The sequence below is a fragment of the Pan paniscus genome, chromosome 2 (assembly GCF_029289425.2).
Source record: "Pan paniscus chromosome 2, NHGRI_mPanPan1-v2.0_pri, whole genome shotgun sequence".
Taxonomy (NCBI): Eukaryota; Metazoa; Chordata; class Mammalia; order Primates; family Hominidae; genus Pan; species Pan paniscus.
This window is the reverse complement of record NC_085926.1, coordinates 47,864,319-47,890,459: the sequence shown is the minus strand read 5'-3', so window position 1 is coordinate 47,890,459 and position 26,141 is coordinate 47,864,319. Positions and strand designations below refer to the sequence as shown.

Genomic DNA, 26,141 nt, shown 5'->3' with positions numbered 1-26,141 from the left:
CATTCACCAGGAATGAGTTTTGGATTTCTTCTATATTCCAGATCCCTTTAAGATGTACCATGATGATGACTTGGCAGATTTGGTCTTTCCCTCCAGTGCGACAGCTGATACTTCAATATTTGCAGGACAAAATGATCCCTTGAAAGACAGTTATGGTATGGCTTCTTCAAATGGATTTATTCTATAGGGAAGGAAAAAAATTTTTTCTTTACTCATCTTTGGTTCACTGACTAGGGCTCTGTGACAAAAGATTAACAAGAAAAAAGAGACCAAAGTTTAAAATGTGAATTTAATATGTACATGAGAGGTACCTAGGGAATGAGTAACTCTGCAAGAGGTGGCTTTAGAATTCCACCTTATATAGCTTCTTCAATAAAGAATGATAAATTTTTTTTTTGAGAGGTGAGAAGATGAAGGAAAAGACTTTTGAGTCTCTAGGGGCCGCAAATTGTGGGAGACAGGTAAATGGTAGGTAAAAGCTAGTTAGTAAAGGTTGCTATGTAGATTCCTATGGTGCCATCTCCAGGCTAATAATAGCCTTCAGCTTAAAAAAGTCCTTATGCCAAAGTAGCGTATTTTGGGATGGCATATTCTGGTGTCCTTTAGTTGTTTAATGCCAAACAATCAACATGGCCTTTCACACATCACCTTTGAAGTTAACCACTAAGAAAAGTCAGATTTAGGGGCTGTGGGTGTGACAAGGCTCTCTTTGGATTAGTCAAAGGAGACAATTCACAGATTCACAGTTGGGCTGTCATCTCCCCTTTTTTTTGAGACAGGGTCTCACTCTGTCACCCAGGTTGGAGTGCAGTGATGCGATCACGGCCCACTGCAGCCTTGGCCTCCTGGTCAGGTGATCCTCCCACCTCAATCTCCTGAGCAGCTGGGATTACAGGTGTGTACCACTATGCCTGGCTAATTTTTTGTAGAGATGGGGTTTTGCCACGTTGCCCAGGCTGGTCTTGAACTCCTGGGCTCAAGTGATCCACCCGCTTCAGCCTCCCAAAGTGCTGAGATTACAGGCGTGAGCCTTTGCACCCAGCCACATTTGTCTACTTCTTCATTTACAGCCAGACACAGTGGCTCATGCCTGTAACCCTAGCACTTTGGGAAGCTGAGGTGACAGGATTGCTTGAGCCCAGCAATTTGAAACCAATCTGGGCAACATAGGGAGATCCTGTCCTACAAAAAATTTTAAAATTCAGCCAGGCGTGGTGGCACATGCCTGTAGTCTCAGCTACTCAAGAGGCTGAGGTGGAAGGATTGCTTGAGCCCAGAAGGTCGAGGCTGCATTGAGCCATGATCATGCCACTGTACTCAGCCTGGACAACAGAGTTGAGACCCTGTCTTAAAAAAAAAAAAAAAAAACCATCTGGGTGCAGTGGCACATGCCCGTAATCCCAGCACTTTGGGAGGCCAAGGCAGATGGATCATTTGAGGCCAGGAGTTCGAGACCAGCCTGGCCAAAATGGTGAAATCCCGTCTCTACTGAAAATACAAAAATTAGGCTGGGCCTAATGGCTCATGCCTGTAATCCCAGCACTTTGGGAGGCAGAGGCGGGCAGATCACCTGAGGTCAGGAGTTTGAGACCAGCCTGGCCAACATGGTGAAACCCCATCTCTACTAAAAATAGAAAAATTAGGCCGAGTGTGGTGGCTCATGCCTGTAATCCCAGCACTTTGGGAGATGGAGGTGGGCAGATCACCTGAGGTCAGGAGTTCGAGACCAGCCTGGCCAACATGGTGAAATACTGTCTCTACTAAAAATACAAAAATTAGCTGGAAGTGGTGGCAGACACCTATAATCCCAGCTACTCAGGAGGCTGAGTCAGAAGAATCACTTGAACCTGGGAGGTGGAGGTTGCAGTGAGCTGAGATTGTGCCATTGCACTCCAGCCTGGGCAACGAGCCAGACTCCATCTCAAAAATTAATAAATAAATATAATAAAAATAAGAAAATTAGCTGGGCATGGTGGCGCATGCCTGTACTCCCAGCTACTCGGGAGGCTGAGGCAGGAGAATCACTTGAACCTGGGAGGTGGAGGTTGTAGTGAGCTGAGATCACGCCATTGTACTCCAGCCTGGGCAACAGAGTGAGACTCCATCTCAAAAACAACAACAACAACAACAACAACAACAAAACTGCTACAAAGTATTTTAATAAAATTGTCTTCTAATGTTGGAAAGGGAGGTGTTAATCTCATTTTGCAGATGAAGAAATTAAGACTCGCAGTTTTTTACTATAGTGTATTATGTTGGTTGTGGTGTTGGAACTAGAGTTCAATCATTAATATTTTGAATCTTTATATTACCCTTTATATATTATATAGAAAGTAGCCAGTGAATGTTGATTAATGGCACTACTGGGATATACTATACCACCTACTAACAACTAGCTAAAACCTGAAGAATGTCAGCAGTGTTTCCTTTAAAACTTGTTTGCGTTGTCGGCCGGGGGCGGTGTCTTACACCTGTAATCCCAGCACGCTGGGAGGCCAAGGCGGGTGGATCATGAGGTCAGGAGTTCGAGACTAATCTGGCCAACATAGTGACACCCCATCTCTATTAAAAATACAAAAAAATTAGCCAGGTGTGGTGGTGTGTGCTTGTAGTCCCAGCTACTTGAGAGGCTGAGGCAGGAGAATGGCGTGAACCCGGGAGGCAGAGATTGCAGCGAGCCGAGATCGTGCCATTGCACTCCAGCCCAGGCGACAGTGCGAGACTCTGTCTCAAAAAAAGAAAAAAAACTTTTTTTGCATTGTTTTTTATTAGTCTGTGTCTTCCTGGCAATATATGCAGCTGATTTTAAATATCAAATACCTCTTAGGCCAGTTGCGGTGGTTCACGCCTGTAATCCCAGCACTTTGGGAGGCCGAGGCAGGTGGATCAAGAGGTCAGGAGATCGAGACTATCCGGGCTAACACGGTGAAACCCCACCTCTACTAAAAATACAAAAAATTAGCCGGGAGCTGTGGCAGGTGCCTGTAGTCCCAGCTACTCGGGAGGCTGAGGCAGGAGAATGGCGTGAACCCGGGAAGCGGAGCTTGTAGTGAGCCGAGATCACGCCACTTCACTCTGTCTGCGTGGGCAACAGAGCGAAACTCCGTCTCAAAAAAAAAAAACAAACAAAACAAAACAAAAATATATCAAATACCTTTTGTTTCCAATGCTTACTAAGTTTCAAAATGTATTTGTTTGTGTTTCAATATTAGGTATGTCTCCCTGCAACATAGCTGTTGTACCTCAGGGGTGGTCTGTGGAAGCCTTAAACTCTCCACACTCAGAGTCCTTTGTTTCCCCAGAGGCTGTTGCAGAACCTCCTCAGCCAACGGCAGGTAAACTATTAGAGACTCCCTTTATCAGTTAATGGTTGCAGTATTGGTAATCAATATAAATCATCAGGTGTATTTTTTAGCAGCTTACAGCAGGTATAAAAATTTCAGAACAATCACTAATGTTTTGCTTATATTAGTGATATCACCACTGGAGGAATTAAATTGTTGAACTATAACACTTAGGGTTAACAGGCACATAAATACTTTTTTTAAATTTTTTAACATATATATATTTTTTTCATCACATTTTCATTGTATTAGGTATCAGAATTTTTTTTTAAACTCAGTACAGATTTACGGCCTGGTGTGGTGGCTCACACTTATAATCCCAGCACTTTGGGAAGCTGAGGCAGGCAGATCACTTGAGGTCAGGAGTTCCAGACCAGCCCAGCCAACATGGTGAAACCCCATTTCTACAAAAAATACAAAAATTGGTCCAGGCACGTTGGCTCACGCCTGTAATCCCAACACTTTGGGAGGCCAAGGCGGGCAGATCACCTGAGGTCAGGAGTTCGAGACCAGCCTGGCCAACATGGTGAAACCCCATCTCTACTAAAAATACAAAAAATTAGCCGGGCGTGGTGGCAGGTGCCTGTAATCCCAGCTACTAGGGAGGCTGAGGCAGGAGAATCACTTGAAACCGGAAGGCAGAGGTTGCTGTCAGCCGAGATTGCGCCACTGCACTCCAGCCTGGGTGAAAGAGCTAAATAAATAAATAAATAAGCTCAGCGTGGTGGCGTGTACCTATAATCCCAGCTACTAGGGAGGCTGAGACAGGAGAATTGCTTGTGAACCCGGGAGCCGAGATCATGCTACTGCACTCCAGCTTGGGCAACAGCGTGAGACCGTGTCTCAAAAAACAAAAACAAAAATTCAGTACAGATTTAGAACTCTGGGGTTTTTCTTGATAGGAAGCATGACTGACCTGCTGTCCCACAGATTATCTTTCTAATACTAATTCTGTGCCCGTGTTATTTTTGAAGCCTATGTTTTCTCTCTTCTTTGCCATTTCTCCTCCACTACTTGTCCTCCCAGTATTTTACATCTTATTCTTCCAAGTGTTGAGACTGTCAAAGAGTAGGCAGAATATGTTACTTGACATTAGCTTCTTCTTCTTTTTTTTTTTTTTTTTTTTTTGAGACGGACTCTTGCCCTGTCCCCCAGGCTGGAGTGCAATGCCGTGATCTCGGTTCATTGCAAACTCCGCCTCCTGGGTTCTAGCAATTCTCCTGCCTCAGCCTCCCAAGTAGCTGGGATTACAGGTGCCTGCCACTGCATGGCTAATTTCTGTATTTTTAGTAGAGACAGGGTTTCACCATGTTTGTCAGGCTGGTCTCGAACTCCTGACCTCAGATGATCCATCCGCCTCGGCCTTCCAAAGTTCTGGGATTACAGGCGTGAGCCACTGTGCCCGGCCTAACATTAATTCTTAGTTATGTGTACAGTCTTATGGTCACAAAAGCCAAATACTCTTATGCCTGAAGAAAGTAAGCATTTTTAATGCAAAGGTATGAGTAGACAATGATGTGTCCTAAATTTCCAATTTAGTTCCCTTAGAGCTAGCCAAGGAGATAGAAATGGCATCAGAAGAGAGGCCACCAGCACAAACATTGGAAATAATGATGGGACTGAAGACTACTGACATGGCACCATCTAAAGAAACAGACATGGCCCTCGCCAAGGACATGGCACTAGCTACAAAAACCGAGGTGGCATTGGCTAAAGATATGGAATCACCCACCAAATTAGATGTGACACTGGCCAAGGACATGCAGCCATCCATGGAATCAGATATGGCCCTAGTCAAGGACATGGAACTACCCACAGAAAAAGAAGTGGCCCTGGTTAAGGATGTCAGATGGCCCACAGAAACAGATGTATCTTCAGCCAAGAATGTGGTACTGCCCACAGAAACAGAGGTAGCCCCAGCCAAGGATGTGACACTGTTGAAAGAAACAGAGAGGGCATCTCCTATAAAAATGGACTTAGCCCCTTCCAAGGACATGGGACCACCCAAAGAAAACAAGAAAGAAACAGAGAGGGCATCTCCTATAAAAATGGACTTGGCTCCTTCCAAGGACATGGGACCACCCAAAGAAAACAAGATAGTCCCAGCCAAGGATTTGGTATTACTCTCAGAAATAGAGGTGGCACAGGCTAACGACATTATATCATCCACAGAAATATCCTCTGCTGAGAAGGTGGCTTTGTCCTCAGAAACAGAGGTAGCCCTGGCCAGGGACATGACACTGCCCCCGGAAACCAACGTGATTTTGACCAAGGATAAAGCACTACCTTTAGAAATAGAGGTGGCCCCAGTCAAGGACATGGCTCAACTCCCAGAAACAGAAATAGCCCCGGCCAAGGATGTGGCTCCGTCCACAGTAAAAGAAGTGGGCTTGTTGAAGGACATGTCTCCACTATCAGAAACAGAAATGGCTCTGGGCAAGGATGTGACTCCACCTCCAGAAACAGAAGTAGTTCTCATCAAGAATGTATGTCTGCCTCCAGAAATGGAGGTGGCCCTGACTGAGGATCAGGTCCCAGCCCTCAAAACAGAAGCACCCCTGGCTAAGGATGGGGTTCTGACCCTGGCCAACAATGTGACTCCAGCCAAAGATGTTCCACCACTCTCAGAAACAGAGGCAACACCAGTTCCAATTAAAGACATGGAAATTGCACAAACACAAAAAGGAATAAGTGAGGATTCCCATTTAGAATCTCTGCAGGATGTGGGGCAGTCAGCTGCACCTACTTTCATGATTTCACCAGGTACGTGCTTGTGCTTATTCTCAGTATTTCTCTCTACCAGGTTGTAGTCTCGAGAAGACTAAGGACAAACATCATGCCAGGTAAAGTACAGACAGTCACACTGTACTTTGCAAGTTTATTCATACTCCTGCTCTCCTAGGCAACTCTTTCCCGCCTTTACCCTCCTCCCACCTCCAACACCTTTTCTATGTTCATTCTCTGCTGATTGTCCTGTTTTTCTTGCAGATAAGTCAAGCAATAAAATAGAACATCCACAAACTTCTATTCCATTATCTACCCAACTACTTGTATCTGTATCCATGGTCTCTGCTTATGAAAACTCCCGTTTTTATAAGTAAACTGTTCCTGCTCCTAATTAAGACCAACCTCTCCTCATTTTGCCCTAGATTCCATCTCCTCTTTCCTACTCGATATATTGCCCCATGTATTCTTCCCTTTTTTGCCCCTCACACCAATTTAAGTCTTTTTCCATTGGATCATTCCCACCCATTTAACAAACGTTTGTTATTTTTCCCATCTTAAAAAACGAAACATTGGCCGGGCACGGTGGCTCACACCTGTAATCCCAGCACTTTGGGCGGCCGAGGTGGGCGGATCACCTGAGGTCGGGAGTTCAAGACTAGCCTGACCAACATGGAGAAACCCCGTCTCCACTAAAAATACAAAATTAGCCGGGAATGGTGGCGCATGCCTGTAATCCCAGCTACTCGGGAGGCTGAGGCAGGAGAATCACTTGAACCTGGGAGACGGAGGTTGTGGTGAGCCGAGATCGCACCATTGCACTCCAGCCTGAGCAACAAAGAGTGAAAAACTCCATCTCACAAAAAAAAAAAAAAAAAAGTAACATAACTAGACATACCCTCCCAACTTCAGCTTCCAACTACCACTTCACTCCTTTGCTGCCCCTTGTAGGAGAACTCCTCAGAAACTAATCCCATATCCAATTTCTGGCTGGTGGAAAATAGCTGAAATCATGCTTCTCTGAAACGTGTGTGGCTTTTGTTATTACCTTTAGAAACCGTCACAGGAACGGGGAAAAAGTGCAGCTTGCCGGCCGATGAGGATTCTGTGTTAGAAAAACTAGGGGAAAGGAAACCATGCAACAGTCAACCTTCTGAGCTTTCTTCAGAGACCTCAGGTAAGTTAGGAAAACAAAATGAACTCTTTGAAACAAATTAGGGGCGATAGAGTAGTGATGGTAGACATTGTCTCTAGTTCCCTGTTGTATGGTGGTAATCAGCAGTATAGTTTATGAAGTCAATTCTCTTAGACAGATTTTATCTGGTTTAGACAGAATGTCAGCTTGTTATATCTTTAAAAATTACTACTACAGCAAATCAGGATACCTAATTTTTTTTCTCCACTTTTTTTTTGTTGTTGTTGTCGTTGTTTTTTTTTTTTTTTGAGACAGAGTCTCACTCTGTCGCCCAGGCTGGCGTGCAATGGCGTGATCTTGGCTCACTGCATCCTCCACCTACTGGGTTCAAGCGATTCTCCTGCCTCAGCCTCCTGAGTAGCTGGGATTACAGGCGCCTGCCACCATGCCCAGCTAATTTTTAGTAGAGATGAGGTTTCACCATGTTGGCCAGGCTGGTCTCAAACTCCTGACCTCTGGTGATCTGCCCACCTCAGCCTCCCAAAGTGTTGGGATTACAGGCATGAGCGACCATGCCTGGCCTTCTCCACTGTTTTCATAGTGAAGAAAGGACACCCAAATTTTGATCTGGTTCAGCTATTCACTATTCTATCCTGTGTGGTCTTAGGCAAGTTACATAACTTGCCTATATCTCAGTTTACTCAGCTATAATATAAATTAATTGGTCAAATGTTCTCTAAAGCCTTACTACTTACAGTGTTCCATGGCCCAACAGCATCTACATTACCTGAGAGGCTGGTAGAAATGCAGAATCTTGGGCTCTACCTTAGGCCTTTGTAATTATTATCTGCATTTTAATTAGATCCCCAGATAATTCTAATTTTCATTAAACTTTGAGAGGTACTGCTCTAAGATACTTTCCAATTTAAAGTTTGATTATTCAGTGAATTTTAAGATTACCTGTTTTTAATAACCCAGAAGCATATGTATATGATTATCAACTTGATTTTCTGTTTACTTTTCTGTGACTATGATTGGAATGTGGACATCCTGACATATGGGACATAAGGGCCCATGACTTATTTCACTTAGAATCTCTAATGCTTTGCACACTACCTAGCACAAGACTAGAGCTTAAATAAATGTGTGATTTTTTTTAAATGTTGTTTTACTGACTCAACAAATCAGTAAAGATTTATCAAGTGCTTATGGTATACAAAATACACCATGTTAAGGCATATAGATATTTAAGTCCCCGTCCTTGCCCCTGAATTATTATATTATAACCTGAATGAAGAGATAAGTTCTCAGGCATGAACTCTGAAACCCAAGATTTACATAATAATTGAATAAAATAGTATAAAAGATGGCACTGAATAGCTGCTGATTAATTGCTGAATTAAATGTTATAAATACTGGGGGATACTATAGCCTAGAAATTTTTTGAGCGATGCAATAATTAATCTGAGATATTAAACAAAGGCTAGGATTTAGAGAATATTGGAGGGGTAAGGACAAGAATGAAATCCACTATTTACATATTATAATATTCTTGGAAATCAATTTATTGGGTCAGACTTGACAGGAGCTGGCATATACCTGCTCTTAATGAGACTCTTGCCAGGATCTTGGATCCATATTATATTAACTGGGAGGAAGGTTAGACCAGATCACCTGCTGAAACTCTTCCAAAGGTACTCATCTTAATTGTTAAAATTAATTATCCTACTTAACATTATATATATTTCTCTGTCTTTTGGGAAGTACATTTAGGAGCAGAATGTTGAAATTTAACATATTTGTCTTTCAAAGTAGGATGCTCTGGTTCTGGAATTATGAGAATTTTTCTCTGACCAAAATGTGGATTCAGTATATTTTGTGTGTGTGTGTGAAGTGACTTAAGTCTGGCCTTCTGATCTAGTTCCCAGAATCTATCTGGTTTGTTTGACAAGTATTAGTTTAATATTGGTGACCAAGTCTTAGAATTATAAATTTTGTCCAAAATCATGTATATTTAACTGAAGCAATTAATAAATTTCACCAAAAAGAGGAAAGCACTAAGAATGACCAATATAAATCAGATGAGATTTATAGGCAGTAAGTGCTTATTTTTAGAGGTTAAAAGATGTGAAATGTTTCATTTTTAAAAGTTCAATCCTGCTACTTCTGAAATTTCAAATATTTTATAAATGTTTGAAAACAATCTTTACCTGAGATGATGATCTGTTAAATATTTTTGCTAGTGCCAGTTAAAAGTGAGAAATGTTTTAGAAAAAACTGTTTTCCTGAGCAAATTACAGTAAGTACTATATGTATTAGTGAAAATAGCCTCCTTAAATTAGTCATTATATGGTCTGGGTTTTTTGTATGTTTGTTTTTTGTTGTTTTTAAGAAACAATAACAAGGAGTTTTTTGTTTGGAATTTTAGCCAACTTCATGTATTGCGGTACCCCTCCCACACAAGCCAAACAAGTTTGCAGACCCAGTGACCGCAGGTCAGCCCGGCCCAAGCCTGCCAGGGTCCCTCCTGAGCTGCTGGGAGGCTCTCCTCCATGGAAGACTCTTGATCACAGGCTGGGCCACTGCTCTTTGTCTGAGTCAGGTTGGGTCTCTGGTTCATCCTCCTGTGGTGGGCCTGGGAACCAAAGAAAAAGTATTCATGTTGACTCACTTGAACCCCAGAGGGATCTTGGCAGGGAGGCCTGGGATATAGAAAGCACACCAATAATGATGAAGAAAAAGAAGAAGAAACCAAAGCAAAAGAGATATTCTCAACCACGGGCTGGAGGACCTTCGGATGATGACAATGCAGATAAGCCTAAAGGTCATCCATTTGCAGCTGACACACAAAAATCAGGTGTTCTCCCCAGCCAGCCTACCACTATGGGTACAGAATATGGACTTGTATCTGGAGAAAACTTGAAAAGGGAATGTGTAGTTAACTCCAGTGCAGCCAGACTGGTAGCTGAGAACTTTGTCTCAGAGAGTCTCAGAATTCCTTTATATCCTTCTGAAGAAGCCCCCAAAACTGCAATAAGTTCTCAGTCTAAGCTGAGAGTAGAGGAAGAGAGCAAAAGTAACAAGTCAGTACTACAAAACCAAGACAAGAAATTGCTGAAGCAACATGAATACAAACCACAGCCTGCACCCCACCTGAAGACTCCTGTAGATAAAAGCCAGTCAGTCGGCCCTCTCAATCTGAAAGGACCCCTAGCAGAAGTTTCTGCATACAATGTAGAAACCCCTTTGGATATCAGACTTAAAGAGGGTTGCTCTCCTTTCTTGGACCAAGAGGTTATGGGTGTAGTTTCAAAACCCACAGCAGCAAAAGAAATACCAAATTTGGTACCCACTTTGATAGCAAGTAATCCATTAGAATGTAATCTAAAAGAAGGGAATAATGAAAGTAAAATGACTAAACTGCAGAATGTCAAACTGAAGGAGTTTCCTGAAGGAGCTGAAGAGGATAAAGAACTAAAAAAGGAAGCTTTTCCCAACGAAAGACAAGAGATCAGCATCTTTACTTCTGAGCAGCTGCAGGGCCAAGTGTTGGTACAGGTCCCTGGGGTAGAGAATGAACCATTTAAGAGAACGGCAGGTGATGGCAAAAGCAGGAAGGGAAGGGGAAGTTCTGGGAAAATGAGAACAGATTCTGGGAAGGTAAAAGCAAAATCTGAGCTGCCATTTCTTCTGGACAGCCAGAAGGACGGAAGGGCTGTTCTCATACCGAGTGAGCCAGTCTCTAAAACTGAAGGAATGACTACTCAGGATAAGAGTGAGGAGCTGGGGCTGAATTCTTCAAAGCAACCAGGCACTAAGGCTGATCTCACGGAGGCAGTGGCGATGGGGGAGCCTAAAGAGATGACTCAGCCTAAGGTGGCAGGCACCATGCAGGCATTGATTCCTTTGGAAAGTGGATCAGGCATGACTCAGACTTCTGGTGTTAGCACAGAAACAGGAGATGTAGTCAAAGATATGGGTGTCAGTAACCAGAGCAAGGAAGGAAGGTGTCCATGGAAGGATCATGAGGCAGCTCCCTGGATTTCTGAAAAGCCTACAAAGAGAGGCAATGAAGGCAAAAGCAAAAAGTTTAAAAATAATTATTCCACACAGCCTGCTAGAATGGAGAGGAAGGAAGAAATCCTTAACCCACCTTTTGAAGGGAAGGATGGAGATGCTGGTAGTATTCCCCATAAAAGCAAGGAAATAGGATTTACTTTCCCCAAAATGCATGATTCTTCGTTCTCACATACACCAGATACACCCACAGTGGAAGCAGTTGACAGGAAGGGTGGAAATTTTCAGGTTAATTTTGTTGAGCTTGGGACTCTTGGGGAAAACAAGATAAGCACAGTCAAGGCTTCTACTGTTACTGAACCACCTGCCAAGGTGACAGATGTGAGCTGCCAAGAGCAAATCCAGGGGGCAGGATTTGTTCCTTCAGTAGTATCTGAGGAGAATAAGACAGATGCAGCCAATAGATACACTGCAGTGGCTGACAAACCAAGTAAAAGGAGTAATGATGGAAAAAGTAAAAAGGTTAAAAATAGTTCTCCTGAGAAGCACATTCTGGAGAATAAGATAGATGCAACAAAAATACATGTTCCCATGGAAACCACAGGGGACCAGGGAATTGAAGGAATGGCCTATATGGACGAAAATAGAAATATTACATTTACCTGTCCCAGAACACCATCAGAGCTGATAAATAAATCATCTCCTCTAGAGGTTCTGGAATCAGCAGCCTGTGAAAAACTGCCCACTCCTACTCCTCAAGTAGTAAAGGAAGGTGATTCCTTTCCAGATACCTTGGCAAAAAATGGGCAAGAGATAGCCCCAGCCCAGATTTCCAAATCATTAATGGTAGATAACTACACCAAAGATGGAGTCCCAGGTCAAGAAAGACCCAAGGGTCCCTCTGCTGTTGTGCCCTCTACAAGCACAGGAGGAGTTGCTCTACCTATTACAGCAGCCATAGAAACAGTTAACATTCATGGAGATCACTCTCTTAAGAATAAAGCTGAGCTTGCTGATTCCATGAAAAATGAAGCAGGGATCGATGAAGGGCATGTGATAGGAGAATCTGAGTCAGTGCACAATGGTGCGTCTAAGCATTCAGTAGAGAAAGTCACAGAGCTAGCAAAAGGTCACCTCCTTCCTGGAGTGCCAGTAGAAGACCAGAGCCTACCAGGAGAGGCCAGAGCCCTAGAAGGATATGCAGATAGAGGTAATTTCCCAGCACATCCAGTGAATGAAGAGAAAGAGACTAAAGAAGGGTCTGTTCCAGTTCAGATTCCTGACTTACTGGAAGACAAAGCACAAAAGCTCAGTATTTGTGAGGACCAAAATGCTCAAGATAGAAATTCCAAAGGTTCAGATAGTTTGAATAAGAAGGTAGATCTGACTCTTTTGTCTCCAAAAAGTGAAAATGATAAATTGAAAGAAATTAGTCTGGCTTGTAAAATCACGGAATTGGAAAGTGTTTCCTTGCCAACACCAGAAATCCAGTCAGATTTCTTACATAGCAAAGTCGAAGCTCCTCCTTCAGAGGTGGCGGATACGTTAGTAATAATGACTGCTTCCAAGGGTGTTCGACTCCCAGAACACAAAGATAAGATTTTGGAGACACCTCAGAAAATGACAGAAAAATCTGAATCAAAGACACCAGGAGAAGGGAAAAAGGAAGATAAAAGCAGAATGGCAGAACCAATGAAAGGCTACATGAGACCCACCAAGTCCCGAGGACTTACTCCACTTTTGCCAAAGGCTACAATCCAGGAACAAGAGAGACATAAGCAACTGAAGTCCGCTGGTATGAACCTGCCATGGGGAAATGTGTGTGCTTGTGGCTTTTGAGTCAGCATCAGAAAGGCAAAGAGCTTGTGTCTTGGCTCCATCCAGACTCTAATCATCCTTGTTAATCATTGGTTTGTTGGCATGAAACCTGTAACTGCTACGGTGTGTTTTCTGCAGCCAATGTGTTCCTTGTGTCCTGCTTGAGGAGGCTGGTAACTTGGTTGCATGCCTTTTTTACCCAGCACTGAACGTTGAATTTTAGGGGAAGTTGAATTTTCAATGAATTGTCTAACAAAAGACCTATCATCATCCATTTCTTAATTTTTTTAAAATTGTGCCTCCTATGTATCAAGTTTACAGCTAAATTTTAATCATTACTTGGTATAAGGATTCACAGGAGGAAAGAAAATATTTCATGTCTAGCTATGTGCATGAGATTTTTTTCAATTTATATGTAGCTTGTGCTGGTGGGACTAAATATCCAAACTGCTTTTAGGTTAAATGAAATCAGTCCACCTCCTTATGAGGAAATGGTGGCCTCAAACCAGCACTGGTAGGCACCGATTTATTTGTGTTTCTAGTAATGGGAAATGATCTCTCAATGATACAGATACATTTTTTGACCAGTTTGTTGCTTATATCCATTGCCCCACAGTTCCATGTGGGTTTGAGTTTTGGGCATAGTCTGTGTCCATCAAACATAGTCCATAAAACTTGCCCATGTTGTGTTCCTCATAATTTTACTCTTTTTTGGCTCTATTCAGTCAAGTAATTGGAATGAGATTAAGAAGATGATTCCTTTAAGATTTAGAAATGGTAGCCCCGTTTCCCCCCACCCCCAATTCCCCAAAAAAGTATACATTTAATCGTGGCTTCCCTGAATCTAGCTTTCAAAAAATGTTCCCTTGTCTTTGAGATTTTTCACAGCCTACAAGTGACACTATTTCTTAATCACTGTTTCCCAGCTTGCATGATGTAGCTACTAACTCCAGAATTTTAAAAAAAACACCAATTGGTTTTAGTAGCCAGTCAGGCTTTTAGAGAGGTTTCATCATGGGATTGTGTTCTGCATGGTATGGACTTGTTCTTTTGGGTAAAGCTTGTCTATGCATGAGTATGTACCCACTAAGGAATACTGCTGTGTGAGTAAAGAATGCTAAAGGTTGTTATTTGCATAAGACATTCTCATCTTCTCTGTTTTTATCTTCTATTAGCTACCCTATTACCAAGGCAGAAAATGAAATAGTATGTAGAGGGCTTTCCAGCATTCATTGAGATTTCCAGTGTTCTATCCAGTTCTTTCGTTTTGGTTTCTAGACCCATTCTTTAGTTTCAGCAGTGATCTAAAAGTTAACATGTAATTTCTGTGAAATCCCAGCCATCTCTTTTTGCTCAGTATTTCCAAAGAAATGCAGAAAGAGGATTTGTTTTTCTTGAGGAAGCAAGACCAGTACTGCAGAACTTTTGGGGCCCTGCCTGGGTCAGGTGAGGCTCAGAGACTGTGTTAGCAGTGGCCTTAAAGAGTGGGTATGGGAAGGATAATGGGTTGGGGACAAAATTTATTGTTTCTTCTATAAATTCTACCACACCTTTCCCCTAAGGACAATGTATACCTTTTTAATAGTTAAAAAAAAATTTTTAAAACTAATTGTCGAATAGGTTAATACATTCACATGGTACAAAGGAGTATACAGTAAAACGTAAGTTGGCCTCCTTCCATTAACCACCTTCCAGCTTTCCCTCTCCAGAGGCAACCAGTGTTCACAATAGCTTATATATCCTTCCAGACAATTTATGTATAATAAGCAATAACATATATATTTCCTGATTTCATATAAATGAGACGTATACATACGTACTGATGTGTGCTATTCTTTTTAAACTTAATTTTTAAAGAGATCTTTTAAGACTCAGTATAAAGAAGCCAGGCGCAGTGGCTCACACCTATAATCCCAGCACTTTGGGAGGCCGAGGCAGGCGGATCACCTGAGGTCAGGAGTTCGAGACCAGCCTGACCAACGTGGAGAAACCCCATCTCTACTAAAAATACAAAATTAGCTGGGTGTGGTGGCGCATGCCTGTAATCCCAGCTACTTGGGAGGATGAGGCAGGAGAATCACTTGAATCTGGGAGGTGGAGGTTGCAGTGAGCCGAGATCGCGCCACTGCACCCCAGCCTGGGCAACAAGAGGGAAACTCCATTTCAAAAAAAAAAAGAATCAGTATAAAGAAAGAGGCCTCTTTTTTTTTGTTTTTTTTTTTTAATCTTTTTTCCTGGTACATGTCTCTAGATATGACTCGTTCTTTTTTGATAGCTGTATACTATTTCATTACATAGGTATATACTAATGTATTATAGTACTTTTTTTTTTTTTTTGAGACAGAGTTTTGCTCTCATTGCCCATGAAGGAGTGCAATGGCATGATCTCAGTTCACCGCAACCTCTGCCTCCTGGGTTCAAGTGATTCTCCTGCCTCAGCCTCCCGAGTAGCTGGGATTACAGGCATGCACCACCACGCCCAGCTAATTTTGTATTTTTAATAGAGACGGGGTTTCTCCCTGTTGGTCAGGCTGATCTCAAACTCCTAACCTCAGGTGATCTTTCTGCCTCAGCCTCCCCAAAGTGTTGGAATTACAGGTGTTGAGCCACCGTGCCTGGCCAGTACTTCTTTACTGATGCACATTTAGGTGTTTCCCAACTTTTTTTCATTAGAAATATGGTACATAAACTATCTTTGTATCTATAGGATGTCATCTTCATGTGTGTGCGTCTGTGTAATAAAAAGGGGCTCCGGAGTAAGAATCTCTGGTTTGAAGAATATGTATTCATAATTTTGATGGGTGTTCCATATTGCTCTCTGTAGGCCTACAGAGATGTCCCTTGTAGAGAAAGGTACATCTCTACTCCCACCCTCAACATAGACAAATACCTGTTTCCCTGCCTTTCTCTACTAGTGTGATTTTTTTTTTTTTTTTTTTTTTGGTTATGTGTACTGATCTAATCGGTAAAAAATTATTTCATGGCATAGATTTTGTGTGTGTGCTGTTTTTTGTTTGTTTTTTTGTTTTTTGAGATGGAGTTTCACTCTTGTTGCCCAGGCTGGAGTGCAATGGCACGATCTTGGCTCACTGCAACCTCCACCTCCCAGGTTCAAGCGATTCTCCTACCTCAGCCTCCCTAGTAGCTAGGATTATAGGTGCCTACCACCACACTCAGCTAATTTTTTGTATTTTTAGTAGACCTGGGTTTCACTATGTTGGCCAGGCTGGTCTTGAACTCCTGACCTTAGGTGATCCACTTGCCTCAGCCTCCCAAAGTGCTGGGATTACAGGCATGAGCTACCATGCCTGGCTGTGTTTTATTTTTTTTTAATGACTTCTTCATGTATTAACAAGTTTATAAAAGCCAATCCATGCTCTGAAATTATGAAAATATTTTCTTTTCTCTTCTATTAATATTTTTCATTTTAAATTGTTGGCCAATCTAGAATTTGCTTATTTGTTTGTGGGGTTTTTTTTTTTGTTGTTGTTGTTGTTTTGGTATGTTTTGTTTATAAGGTTGTGAGGCAGGGTTACTTGGTCATCCCACCATCGTGTTTATAATCGATCTCCCACTGAACTGCCACCTTTGTCATACCCTAAATTTCTGCATGTATTTGGTCTATTTCTGGACTTTCTTTCCTGATCCATTGATCTTTCCACCAGGCTTCCTAATATATTTTAATATCTAATAGGGCTAGCCCAACCCCTTGCCCTATTATTCTTTGTCAGAGTTGTCCTATTCTTATTTTTTAGTTTTGTAGAAGAAAAATTAATCCACTCAATATTTTTCTTGAAGTCACTGTTTCTAGCTTATCGTAGGGAGAGTTTATGTCTTGCATATCGAGTTTTTCTGTCGAACAGCATAATGTGTTCACATGTTTTGTTAGTCCATCACTGGTGTTTATCTTTGTTCCTCACTTTGAATCATTCATGTTAACTGCCCTGCCCCCATATTGCTACCAATTCTCACATATCTTGTTCTCATTCGTCTTGTGGTCAAATGGTGTCACCCATGGTTTCCATTGTTTGGACAGTAAAGATATTACAAATGGTGTTGGCCGGGCACAGTGGCTCACACCTGTAGTCCCAGTACTTTGGGAGGCTGAGGTAGGCAAATCACTTGAGGCCAGGAGTTCAAGACCAGCCTGGCCAACATGGTGAAACCCCATCTCTACTAAAAATACAAAAAGTAGCCACGCATGATGGTGCATGCCTGTAATTCCAGCTACTCAGGAGACTGAGGCAGGAGAATCGCTCTCTTGAACCCAAGAGGCAGAGGTTCCAGTAAGCCAAGATCACAACACTGCCCTCCAGCCTGGGCGATAGAGTGAGTGAGACTCCATCCCCCGCCCCGCCCCTCTCTAGCCCCCCGCCCAAAAAAAAAAGATATTATTAGTGGTGTTAGTAAAAATAATAGTACCTCTAACTAATCTGGGTGTTAATAATAATAGCACTGGCCAGGCGCAGCAGATCACCTGAGGTCAGGAGTTCGAGACCAGCCTGGCCAACATGGTGAAACCCCATCTCTACTAAAAATACAAAAATTAGCTGGGTATGACGGCGCACGCCTGTAATCCCAGCTACTCAGGAGGCTCAGGAGAATTTCTTGAACCTAGGAGGCAGAGGTTGCAGTGAGCCAAGATCGCACCACTGCACTCCAGCCTGGGAGACAGAGTGAGACTCCATCTCAAAAAAAAATAATAATAATAATAGCACCTACCACCTATTGAGTTGATTTTATTTGCCTCGTTATCTGGAAATAGGTAAATAGATCATACACACGCACATAAAATAACACTATTAAAGATTATCTCCATTTTTCAGGTGAGAAAGTGGAGGCTGTCAAGGTCACATAGCTGGTGAAGTGCCAGGGTTAGAATTTGAATCCAAGTCTTTATGTTTCTAAGATCCATGCTTTTCTTAGACTTGCTTCAGAAGCTTCTGGAAGTTTCAGGTACTTAAAAAGAAAAAGATGAAGGTTGACAATTAGTAAACATAAAATAGACTTTTTTTAGTATCTAGGCACTAAACACTTTTCTACTTGGAGAAATAAAGATACATCATGAAAACATAAACTGTGAATTAGAGGTTAATTTAGGATTAGAATCTAGGTCTTTTGACTCTGTCTAGCATTTTATTGTCCAGAGAGAGTCTGTGTTTGATTTATTTACGTGTACTTTTTAACACCCAGCCTAGAGCTTTATATATACATGATGCCTAATGACATTTTTTGAATTATAAGTGAATTATCTTTTTGCTGATCTTACCCTGTTTAGAAGTAGGGAAAGTGAATATATTGCCAAAGTCTCTTCCAGCTTACTGTTTGCTCTACTGTTATTTTTTCATGCTGCTGTCAAATTTAGGGAAACTTTAACAGAAGGTTTCTTTGCATACTATGCATGTTCTTCCAGGCAGGGAAGATTAATGCAATACATCAGGAAGTCTAAGCTCAACTTTTCAGAAAAGGACTTTTTTTTTTTTTTTTTTTTTTTGAGACGGAGTCTCGCTCTTTCGCCCAGGCGAGAGTGCAGTGGCGCGATCTCGGCTCACTGCACGCTCTGCCTCCCAGGTTCACGCCATTCTCCTGCCTCAGCCTCCCGAGTAGCTGGGACTACAGGCGCCCACCACTATGCCTGGCTAATTTTTTGTATTTTTAGTAGAGACGGGGTTTCACCGTGTTAGCCAGGATGGTCTCGATCTCCTGACCTCGTGATCCGCCCGCCTTGGCCTCCCAAAGTGCTGGGATTACAAGGGTGAGCCACCGCACCTGGCCAGAAAAGGACTTCTTATGGGATTGTGTTTTTTGTGAAGGGAAGCACAAACTTGAAAGGATGATCCACATTAGATTCCAGTACCCGCTCCATGTTAGTTGTTCCCCTGGAAACCAAGTAGAACTGTGAGTGACAGTGTACTTGCTATGCTGCTACTGTGAATGGGACAGTTTGGGATCCCTGTAAATAGGCCCTCCCTTTGCCATAGTGAAGCCTGGTCTTCTTATAATCTGGCTTTCATTTCTTTCTTCAGTTTGCTTGAGCTCATCAACTGTCTACCAGCAGCTGGGAATGTCAGTTTATGGTGAGAAACTCTCTTGGTGTGAAACTTGAAGTAATTTATAAACCCAGAATTCTAACAGTTTCAAGGCCCTTGTACATAAATAAAATATGCTCAGCAGATGAAAAAACCATTTGTTATCTTAGAACTTGCTACTATTTTACAACTGGAGAAGTACCCATTTGGTAATGTCTTTTCTTAACTGTAGTGCCATTTGTGAAGTTCCTTTCCTCATTACTCTCACCCCACTTGCCCTCTGATTCAACTGGCTTCTTTTTTTTTTTTTTTGAGACAGAGTCTCCCTCTGTCGCCCAGGCAGGAGTGCAGTGGCACAATCTCGGCTCACTGCAACCTCTGGCTCCTGGGTTCAAGCAGTTCTCCTGCCTCAGCCTCCTGAGTAGTTGGGATTATAGGCACGTGTCACCACGCCCGGCTAATTTTTGTATTTTTAGTAGAGATGGGGTTTAACCATGTTAGCCAGGCTGGTCTCGAACTCCTGACCTCGTGATCCACCCACCTCGGCCTCCCAAAGTGCTGGGACTACAGGCATGAGCCACTGCGCCTGACTCCACTGGCTTTTTTTTACTACCATGCTGATGAAATTTATTGGGACTAGTCACACAACTAAAAATAGCTACCATTTATTGAACCTTACTATATACTCATTGCCATCCTAAACTCTTAACCTCCAAAAAATACTGTGTGGTCATTACCTTGTTTGAGCCAGAACATTTAAATATTCTTTGAAATGAATCAAGCAACAATTGATTATCCTACTTTGTTTTGTTAAATTTGTATTTATTTTTTTGAGACAAGGTATCACTTTGTCACCCAGGCTGAAGTGCAGTGGCATGATCACTGCTTACTACAGCCTCGACCTCCCAGGCTCAAATAATCCTCCTGCCTCAGCCTCCCAAGTAGTTGAGACTACAGGTGTGCACCACCATACCTGGTGAATATTTTTTGTAGAGATAGGGTCTCACTCTGTTGCCCAGGCTAGTCTCAAACTTCTGGCCTCAAGCAATCCTTCCTCCTTGGCCTCCCAAAGTGCTGAGATTCTAGGTGTGAGGCACCATGCTTGACTTGAATATCCTACTTTAAAAGAAGCTTCTTCCCCTCATATTCCCTCACCCTTCACTTGTACCCTCTGGTTGACAAATAGCATTGGGGGATTCTGAACACACTGTTAAAATAAAAACTTAGTTTTGATTTACAGTATTGCGGATATAGTTATTTCTTTAAGATATGGAGGTGACAGTAAGGGGGCTTCCATTCTTTTTTTTTTTTTTTTAAATAGGGTCTTGCTCAGTTGCCCAGGCTGGGGTGCAGTGGTACAGTCTCAGCTGACTACAGCCTCCGCCTCCTGGGCTCAGGTGATACTCCCACCTCAGTTGCAAGTAGCTGGAACTACAGGTGCGTGCCACCATGCCCGGCTAATTTTTGTATTTTTTGTAGAGGCTGGGTTTGGCCATGTTGCACAACCTAGTCTTGAACTCCTGAGCTCAAGTGATCCGTCCACCTCGGCCTCCCAAAGTGTATAAACATTGCCTATTGCTCTGCAAATAGCGGACACACAGCATGATTTGTACTTTTTAGTATTTAGTTTATTCATTCATTCAGTAGATACCAAGTGACATTACTCCTACTCTAAAAATAGACTAATAAAACACATTCTATACTCTTCAGAGATTCCAGGGTGGAAAACAGACAATTTTCCTCTAGTAAGAGAATTTTACTCCTCTGAAAAAGGATAGAAGTGTGAGCTAGATCCTATGGAAATACAGAGCAGAAAGGGACTAAGTTTTCCTACAAGACCTAGAGAAATCTTCACACAGGAGACTCTGAAAGTATGGCTAAGAGTTTGCTGAGCAAATTAAGGTAAAGTATTCTAGGGGACAGCTGTGTAAAGGCATGCATAGTGAAGTGAAGGTGCATGGAATAAAGTCAAGTTTGGGGAAACAGGGACATCTGTTAAACATTTTGAGATGAAATTGGGGAAAAGAAAGTAAGCTCCTAAAGGATCCTAGGGGTATTGTGTGCCTCTAAAAGCAGAAGATCTTAGATTTTTGCTTGAAGAAATGGGTTATCTTTCTACCTAGTTTAGTTGGATGATTCTCTTTTCTTTTGGGGAGGGCTAAGGGAGGGTCCATACTAGACTTAAAAGAACAAAGACTTGATATTTCCAAGTTGTAGTTTTTAGAGTTGTTGTTGTTGTTGTTGTTGTTTTGAGACAGTCTCCCTCTGTAGCCCAGGCTGGAGTGCAGTGGCGCCATCTCGGCTCACTGTAATCTCCACCTCCCAGGTTCAAGCGATTCTCCTGCCTCAGCCTCCCAAGTAGCTGGGACTACAGGTGCACACCACCGCACCCAGCTAGTTTTTGTATTTTTAGTAGAGACGGGGTTTCACCATGTTGGCCAGGCTAGTCTCAAACTCCAGACCTCAGGTGATGCACCTGCCTCAGCCTCCCAAAGTGCTGGGATTACAGGCCTTAGCTACCATGCCCGGCCTTTAGAGGATTTCTTGTCCGTAAGCATTTTCATGTCTTTGGTTCACATAAATCAGATTATTCGCCTCAGCTTATTCATTCTGTCTGTTTGCTTCTCATCTTTTTTTTAATCAGGGAGAATCATGATTTATTTTCTTGAGTTAAAACATGAGAAATGTTTCTAAAATGTAGACTATGGTTTCTGAAATAGTTTTACCTTTATGTATGTATGTCTAAACACTTGGAACGTTTACTTCCAGGGAAGAAACTAGATTATAACTTGACAACTTTACCTTTTATTAACAAGGAGTGAGTGTCATCAATCATTGTTAATAGTAGAATTATTGACTTTCATTGTAATGATAATTGTTTCCTGGAGGCAATAACTGGGAACAGTTGGTCAATCTGGAAAGTAGTGTTGCCTTGGTAACTGATAAGAAAGAATGCAGAGAAACTAGTTGTCTGTCATGTATAAAAACCAAGGCCCTGAACAGGTTAAATACTAACTCCAAGCACAAGGCTAAAACAGAAATATCTGCCAGTACATGTACTGGGATTAGAGACCTGCAGGCTTTGCCAAGAGTCCTGGAAACCACCTTCTGCCCAGACACACAGGAATCCATGCGCTTTCTTCAAACTCAGACAGAATGGAATAGAACTTCACAATATTTAGCTCAAAGGACATTCCAGATCACCGCCTCTTGGGTTGGGTTGAAGACAGCTTTAATGATGGAACGGATCAGGTCAAATGATGCAGATGCAGTGTAAAAGGAAACTACCCATCCTTTCACTGAGCAGATCTTTTTTGAAAGCTTATTTACTGTGAGTCAACCACTGTGCAGTGCACCCACATGGCACAAATGCACAGTTCACATTCCTACCTTCTAGAAGCTCCTGGGAAAGTCATATAAATAAAAGATTACAGTGTGGTTTCTAAATTCTAAAAAGAGATAGAGTATTATGATAATATAAAGAACTCAGGAGGGGTTCAAAGAGACTTTGCAGAGGTGAGTGAGTAGGAATAGGACCTAGAGGCAAGGGGCCGGGTGCGGTGGTTCACACTTGTAATCCCAGCACTTTGGGAGGCTGAGGCAGGAGGATCACCTGAGGTTAGGAGTTCCAGATTAGCCTGGCCAACATAGTGAAACCCTGTGTATACTAAAAATACAAAAATTAGCTGGGTGTGGTGATTAGCTGGGACACCTGTAATGCTAGCTCCTGGGGAGGAAGAACCTAGAGACAAGGAATCCCAGTGGCAGCTGAATCTAGGACTTAGTCCTTCTGGTTCTTAAGTGTGTTTCTTTTTACCTAGGCAGGCTCACCCTTTTCAAACTTCATGTATTTACCTCATCCACCAACTTGATATAATTTTACAGTGGCTGGGAGATTGGAGTTTCTTGCTGTGGCTATTTCCTGTGGATAAATCTGCATCCCTGATTGAGATTATGTCTGTAATTCTTATTTGGACTGGAGTACTGAACTGGCCATTCTCAGGGTGTTTTGTGGGTTGTTTTGTTTTGTTTTTAAACAAGGTCTCTGTCACTCAGGCTGGAGTGCAGTGGCGTGATCATAGTTCACTCACTGCAGCCTCAGACTCTTAGGTTTAAGTGATCCTCCTTCTTCAGCCTCCCAAGTAGCTAGTACTATGGGCATGCACCACCACACCTGGCTAAAAAAAATTTTTTTCCTATTTTTTTTGTATAGATGTGGGTCCTGCTATGTTGCCCAGGCTCTTGAACTCTTGGCCTCAAGTGGTCCTCCCACCTAACCCTTCTAAAGTGCTGGTGTTACAGGCGTGGGCTACTATGCCCAGTCTTTCTTGAGTTTTACTAATTATTCTATACTAGGGTTTCCCCATCATTTGTCATCCAGGTGGCATTCACCTCATTTGGGGTGCAACAAAGCCATTAATTCTTCTTCCATTTAATATCTTTGTATGCCTTGCAAAAGCAATAGTGTAATCTTTTTTTTTTTTTTTTTTTTGAGGCGGAGTCTCGCCCTGTTGGCAGGCTGGAGTGCAGTGGCGCGATCTCGGCTCACTGCAACCTCTGCCTCCCAGATTCAAGCAATTCTCCTGCCTCAGCCTCCCGGGTAGCTGGGACTACAGGTGCGTGCCACCACGCCCAGCTAATTTTTGTATTTTCAGTAGAGACAGGGTTTCATCACGTTGGCCAGGATGGTCTCGATCTCTTGACCTCATGATCCACCTGCCTCTGCCTTCCAACGTGCTGGGATTACAGGGGTGAGCCACCATGCCCAGCCTAGTGTAATGCAACTAGAAGCTACTCTGTCCCTTCCCCTCTATAAAAGCGTCTGGTTCTCTGCTTTTTCTTAGTGAGGCTGAATCTGTCTTCCTACTCAGAAGCCACATGAAAGGAAACTTACAGTGCTAAGGCACCATAGAAAGATATTAACATAAATCTAAGTTCTCTTAAGACTGGAAATTAGAAACAGAAGTTTGCTAAGGAATAAGTCACCCACATCTTACTCACTCTTTGCATAATTAAAGCAGGACCATTCTTTCTTTTTTTTTTTTTTTCCCCCCCGATATGGAGTCTCACTCTGTCGCCTGGCCTGGAGTGCAGTGGTGGGATCTCGGCTCACTGCAGCCTCCACCTCCCAGGTTCAAGCGATTCTCCTGCCTCAGACTCCCGAGTAGCTGGGATTACAGGTACCTGCCACCACGCCTGGCTAATTTTTTGTATCTTTTTTTAGTAGAGACAGGGTTTCACCATGTTGGCCAGGCTGGTCTCGAACTCCTGACCTTGTGATCCGCCCGCCTCGACCTCCCAAAGTACTGAGATTATAGGCATGAGCCACTACTCCCAGCCTCAAACAAGACCGTTCTTAAGATATAAAGTAAACACCGAAACCAAGTGCATTGCCTCTTTTTCTCCCTTATTTCAAACACGCGTTTGCTCCCCTAAACACACATACATACACACACATGTGTATGCATACTGTGTATTAATTTGGGAGTTTTGGAGTGATCACAAAAGAATTAAATTATAATTCCAAATTAAAGTTTGAAGTACTTCAATGATCACAAAAAAGATACATTGGCCAAGCGCAATGCCCACAGCTGTAATCCCAGCACTTGGGGAGGCCGAGTTGGGCAGATCACCTGAGGTCAGAAGTTCGAGACCAGGCTGGCCAACATCGTGAAACCCTGTCTCTACTAAAAATACAAAAATTAGTCAGGTGTGGTGGTGTGGGCCTGTAATCCCAGCTACTCCGGAAGCTGAGGCAGGAGAATCGCTTGAGCCTGGGAGGCAGAGGTTGTAGTTAGCCGAGATCACGCCACTGCACTCCAGCCTGGGCAACAAAGCGAGACCCCCTCTCAAAAAAAGATACATCGAAAAGGAGAGTCATCTAGTGACTAAGATTAATTTTTGCTCAGCGGTTTGGGAAGACTGGCAGTCAGAAACCTAGCATCTTCTTTGTGGCTTTTCCATTAAGTTTTCACCATTTGATCATGGGCAAACCACTTTTTTTCTCCGGACACCATTTTGTTCCTCTATAAAATGAGGGGTCTGTTAGGGAAGCCCCAGCATTCTGACTCTGTACTGTCACACATACTTTAGTGTCTTTGCAGTACTGTTGATGGATATAATAGACCCTTGTCCTAAAAGGGATTCAGGGAATAGGTTATTTACTTTCCTTAGGCAGTGCCCCAGATTTTGAAATTTAGCTTTTCTTTTTCTCTTATCTGTTAGTGATTGCAATTACGATTTATATGTTGTTTCTTGTGAGTAGTAGTGGTTGTTTTGTTTTGTTTTTGTCTGTCTTTACCAGAGTGCAGCAGTTCTCCAGTCCAGGGACTTAGGCTTTCTCACTTTTGTTGTTGTTGTTGTTATTATTACTACACATCAGATTCCCTATAGGGAGTAGGAAAACCTACTTCATATATATATATGTACAGTTTCTTGGTTGTTTTTTTGTTTGTTTGTTTGGAGATGGAGTTTCGCTCTTGTTGCCCAGGCTAGAGTGCAATGGCATGATCTCCACTCACTGCAACCTCTGCCTCCTGGGTTCAAGTGATTCTCCTGCCTCAGCCTCCCGAGTAGCTGGGATTACAGGCATGCGCCACCACGCCCGGCTAATTTTGTATTTTTAGTAGACACGGGGTTTCTCCATGTTGTTCAGGCTGGTCTCAAACTCCCAACCTCAGGCGATCCTCCCGCCTCGGCCTCCCAAAGAGCTGGGATTACAGGCGTGAGCCACCGCACCCGGCCTTCTTGGTTGTTTTTTTAAAGCTAGCATCAGTAGATACATTATGTATTTGTGTGTTTTAACTACTTTGTCAAATGCTTTTTATATATATTCCCTCAATCCTCACGGCTATGTGTTTTGTTGTACTCAGACCCCTGGGTGACCACCAAACTTATCTGTATGCCTGAGCACCTGGCTGACATGATGTCTTGGGTACTCGCCCCTTCTATGGGCTTGAACTTCTTGTTCTGACCGCCCCCCTCCCCAGATTGCTTCTTTCAACTCTCTGTCTCCTGAGCCTTGTAACTATGAAGCCAGTGCTTGGCCCAGTTGCTAGATGTTGACCTCATAAT

General features: G+C 42.7%; 1 protein-coding gene across 50 annotated transcripts in view; it reads left to right on the top strand.

The window, feature by feature from the left end:
- The window catches only part of MAP4 (microtubule associated protein 4), a 229,206-nt gene that overhangs the window by 157,919 nt on the left and 45,146 nt on the right, over positions 1–26,141 (top strand). For 38 of the 50 annotated variants that reach the window (XM_063602309.1, XM_057301737.2, XM_055109828.3 and 35 more), the window contains 4 exons: positions 42–155; positions 3,213–3,335; positions 4,884–6,107; positions 7,123–7,245. In XM_063602309.1, the coding sequence (XP_063458379.1) occupies positions 42–155; positions 3,213–3,335; positions 4,884–6,107; positions 7,123–7,245 (1,584 nt within the window). Of the gene's footprint in view, positions 1–41; positions 156–3,212; positions 3,336–4,883; positions 6,108–7,122; positions 7,246–9,631; positions 13,016–26,141 lie in introns of all 50 variants that reach the window. The other 12 variants (XM_055109833.3, XM_057301725.2, XM_057301724.2 and 9 more) reach the window with 3 other exon arrangements.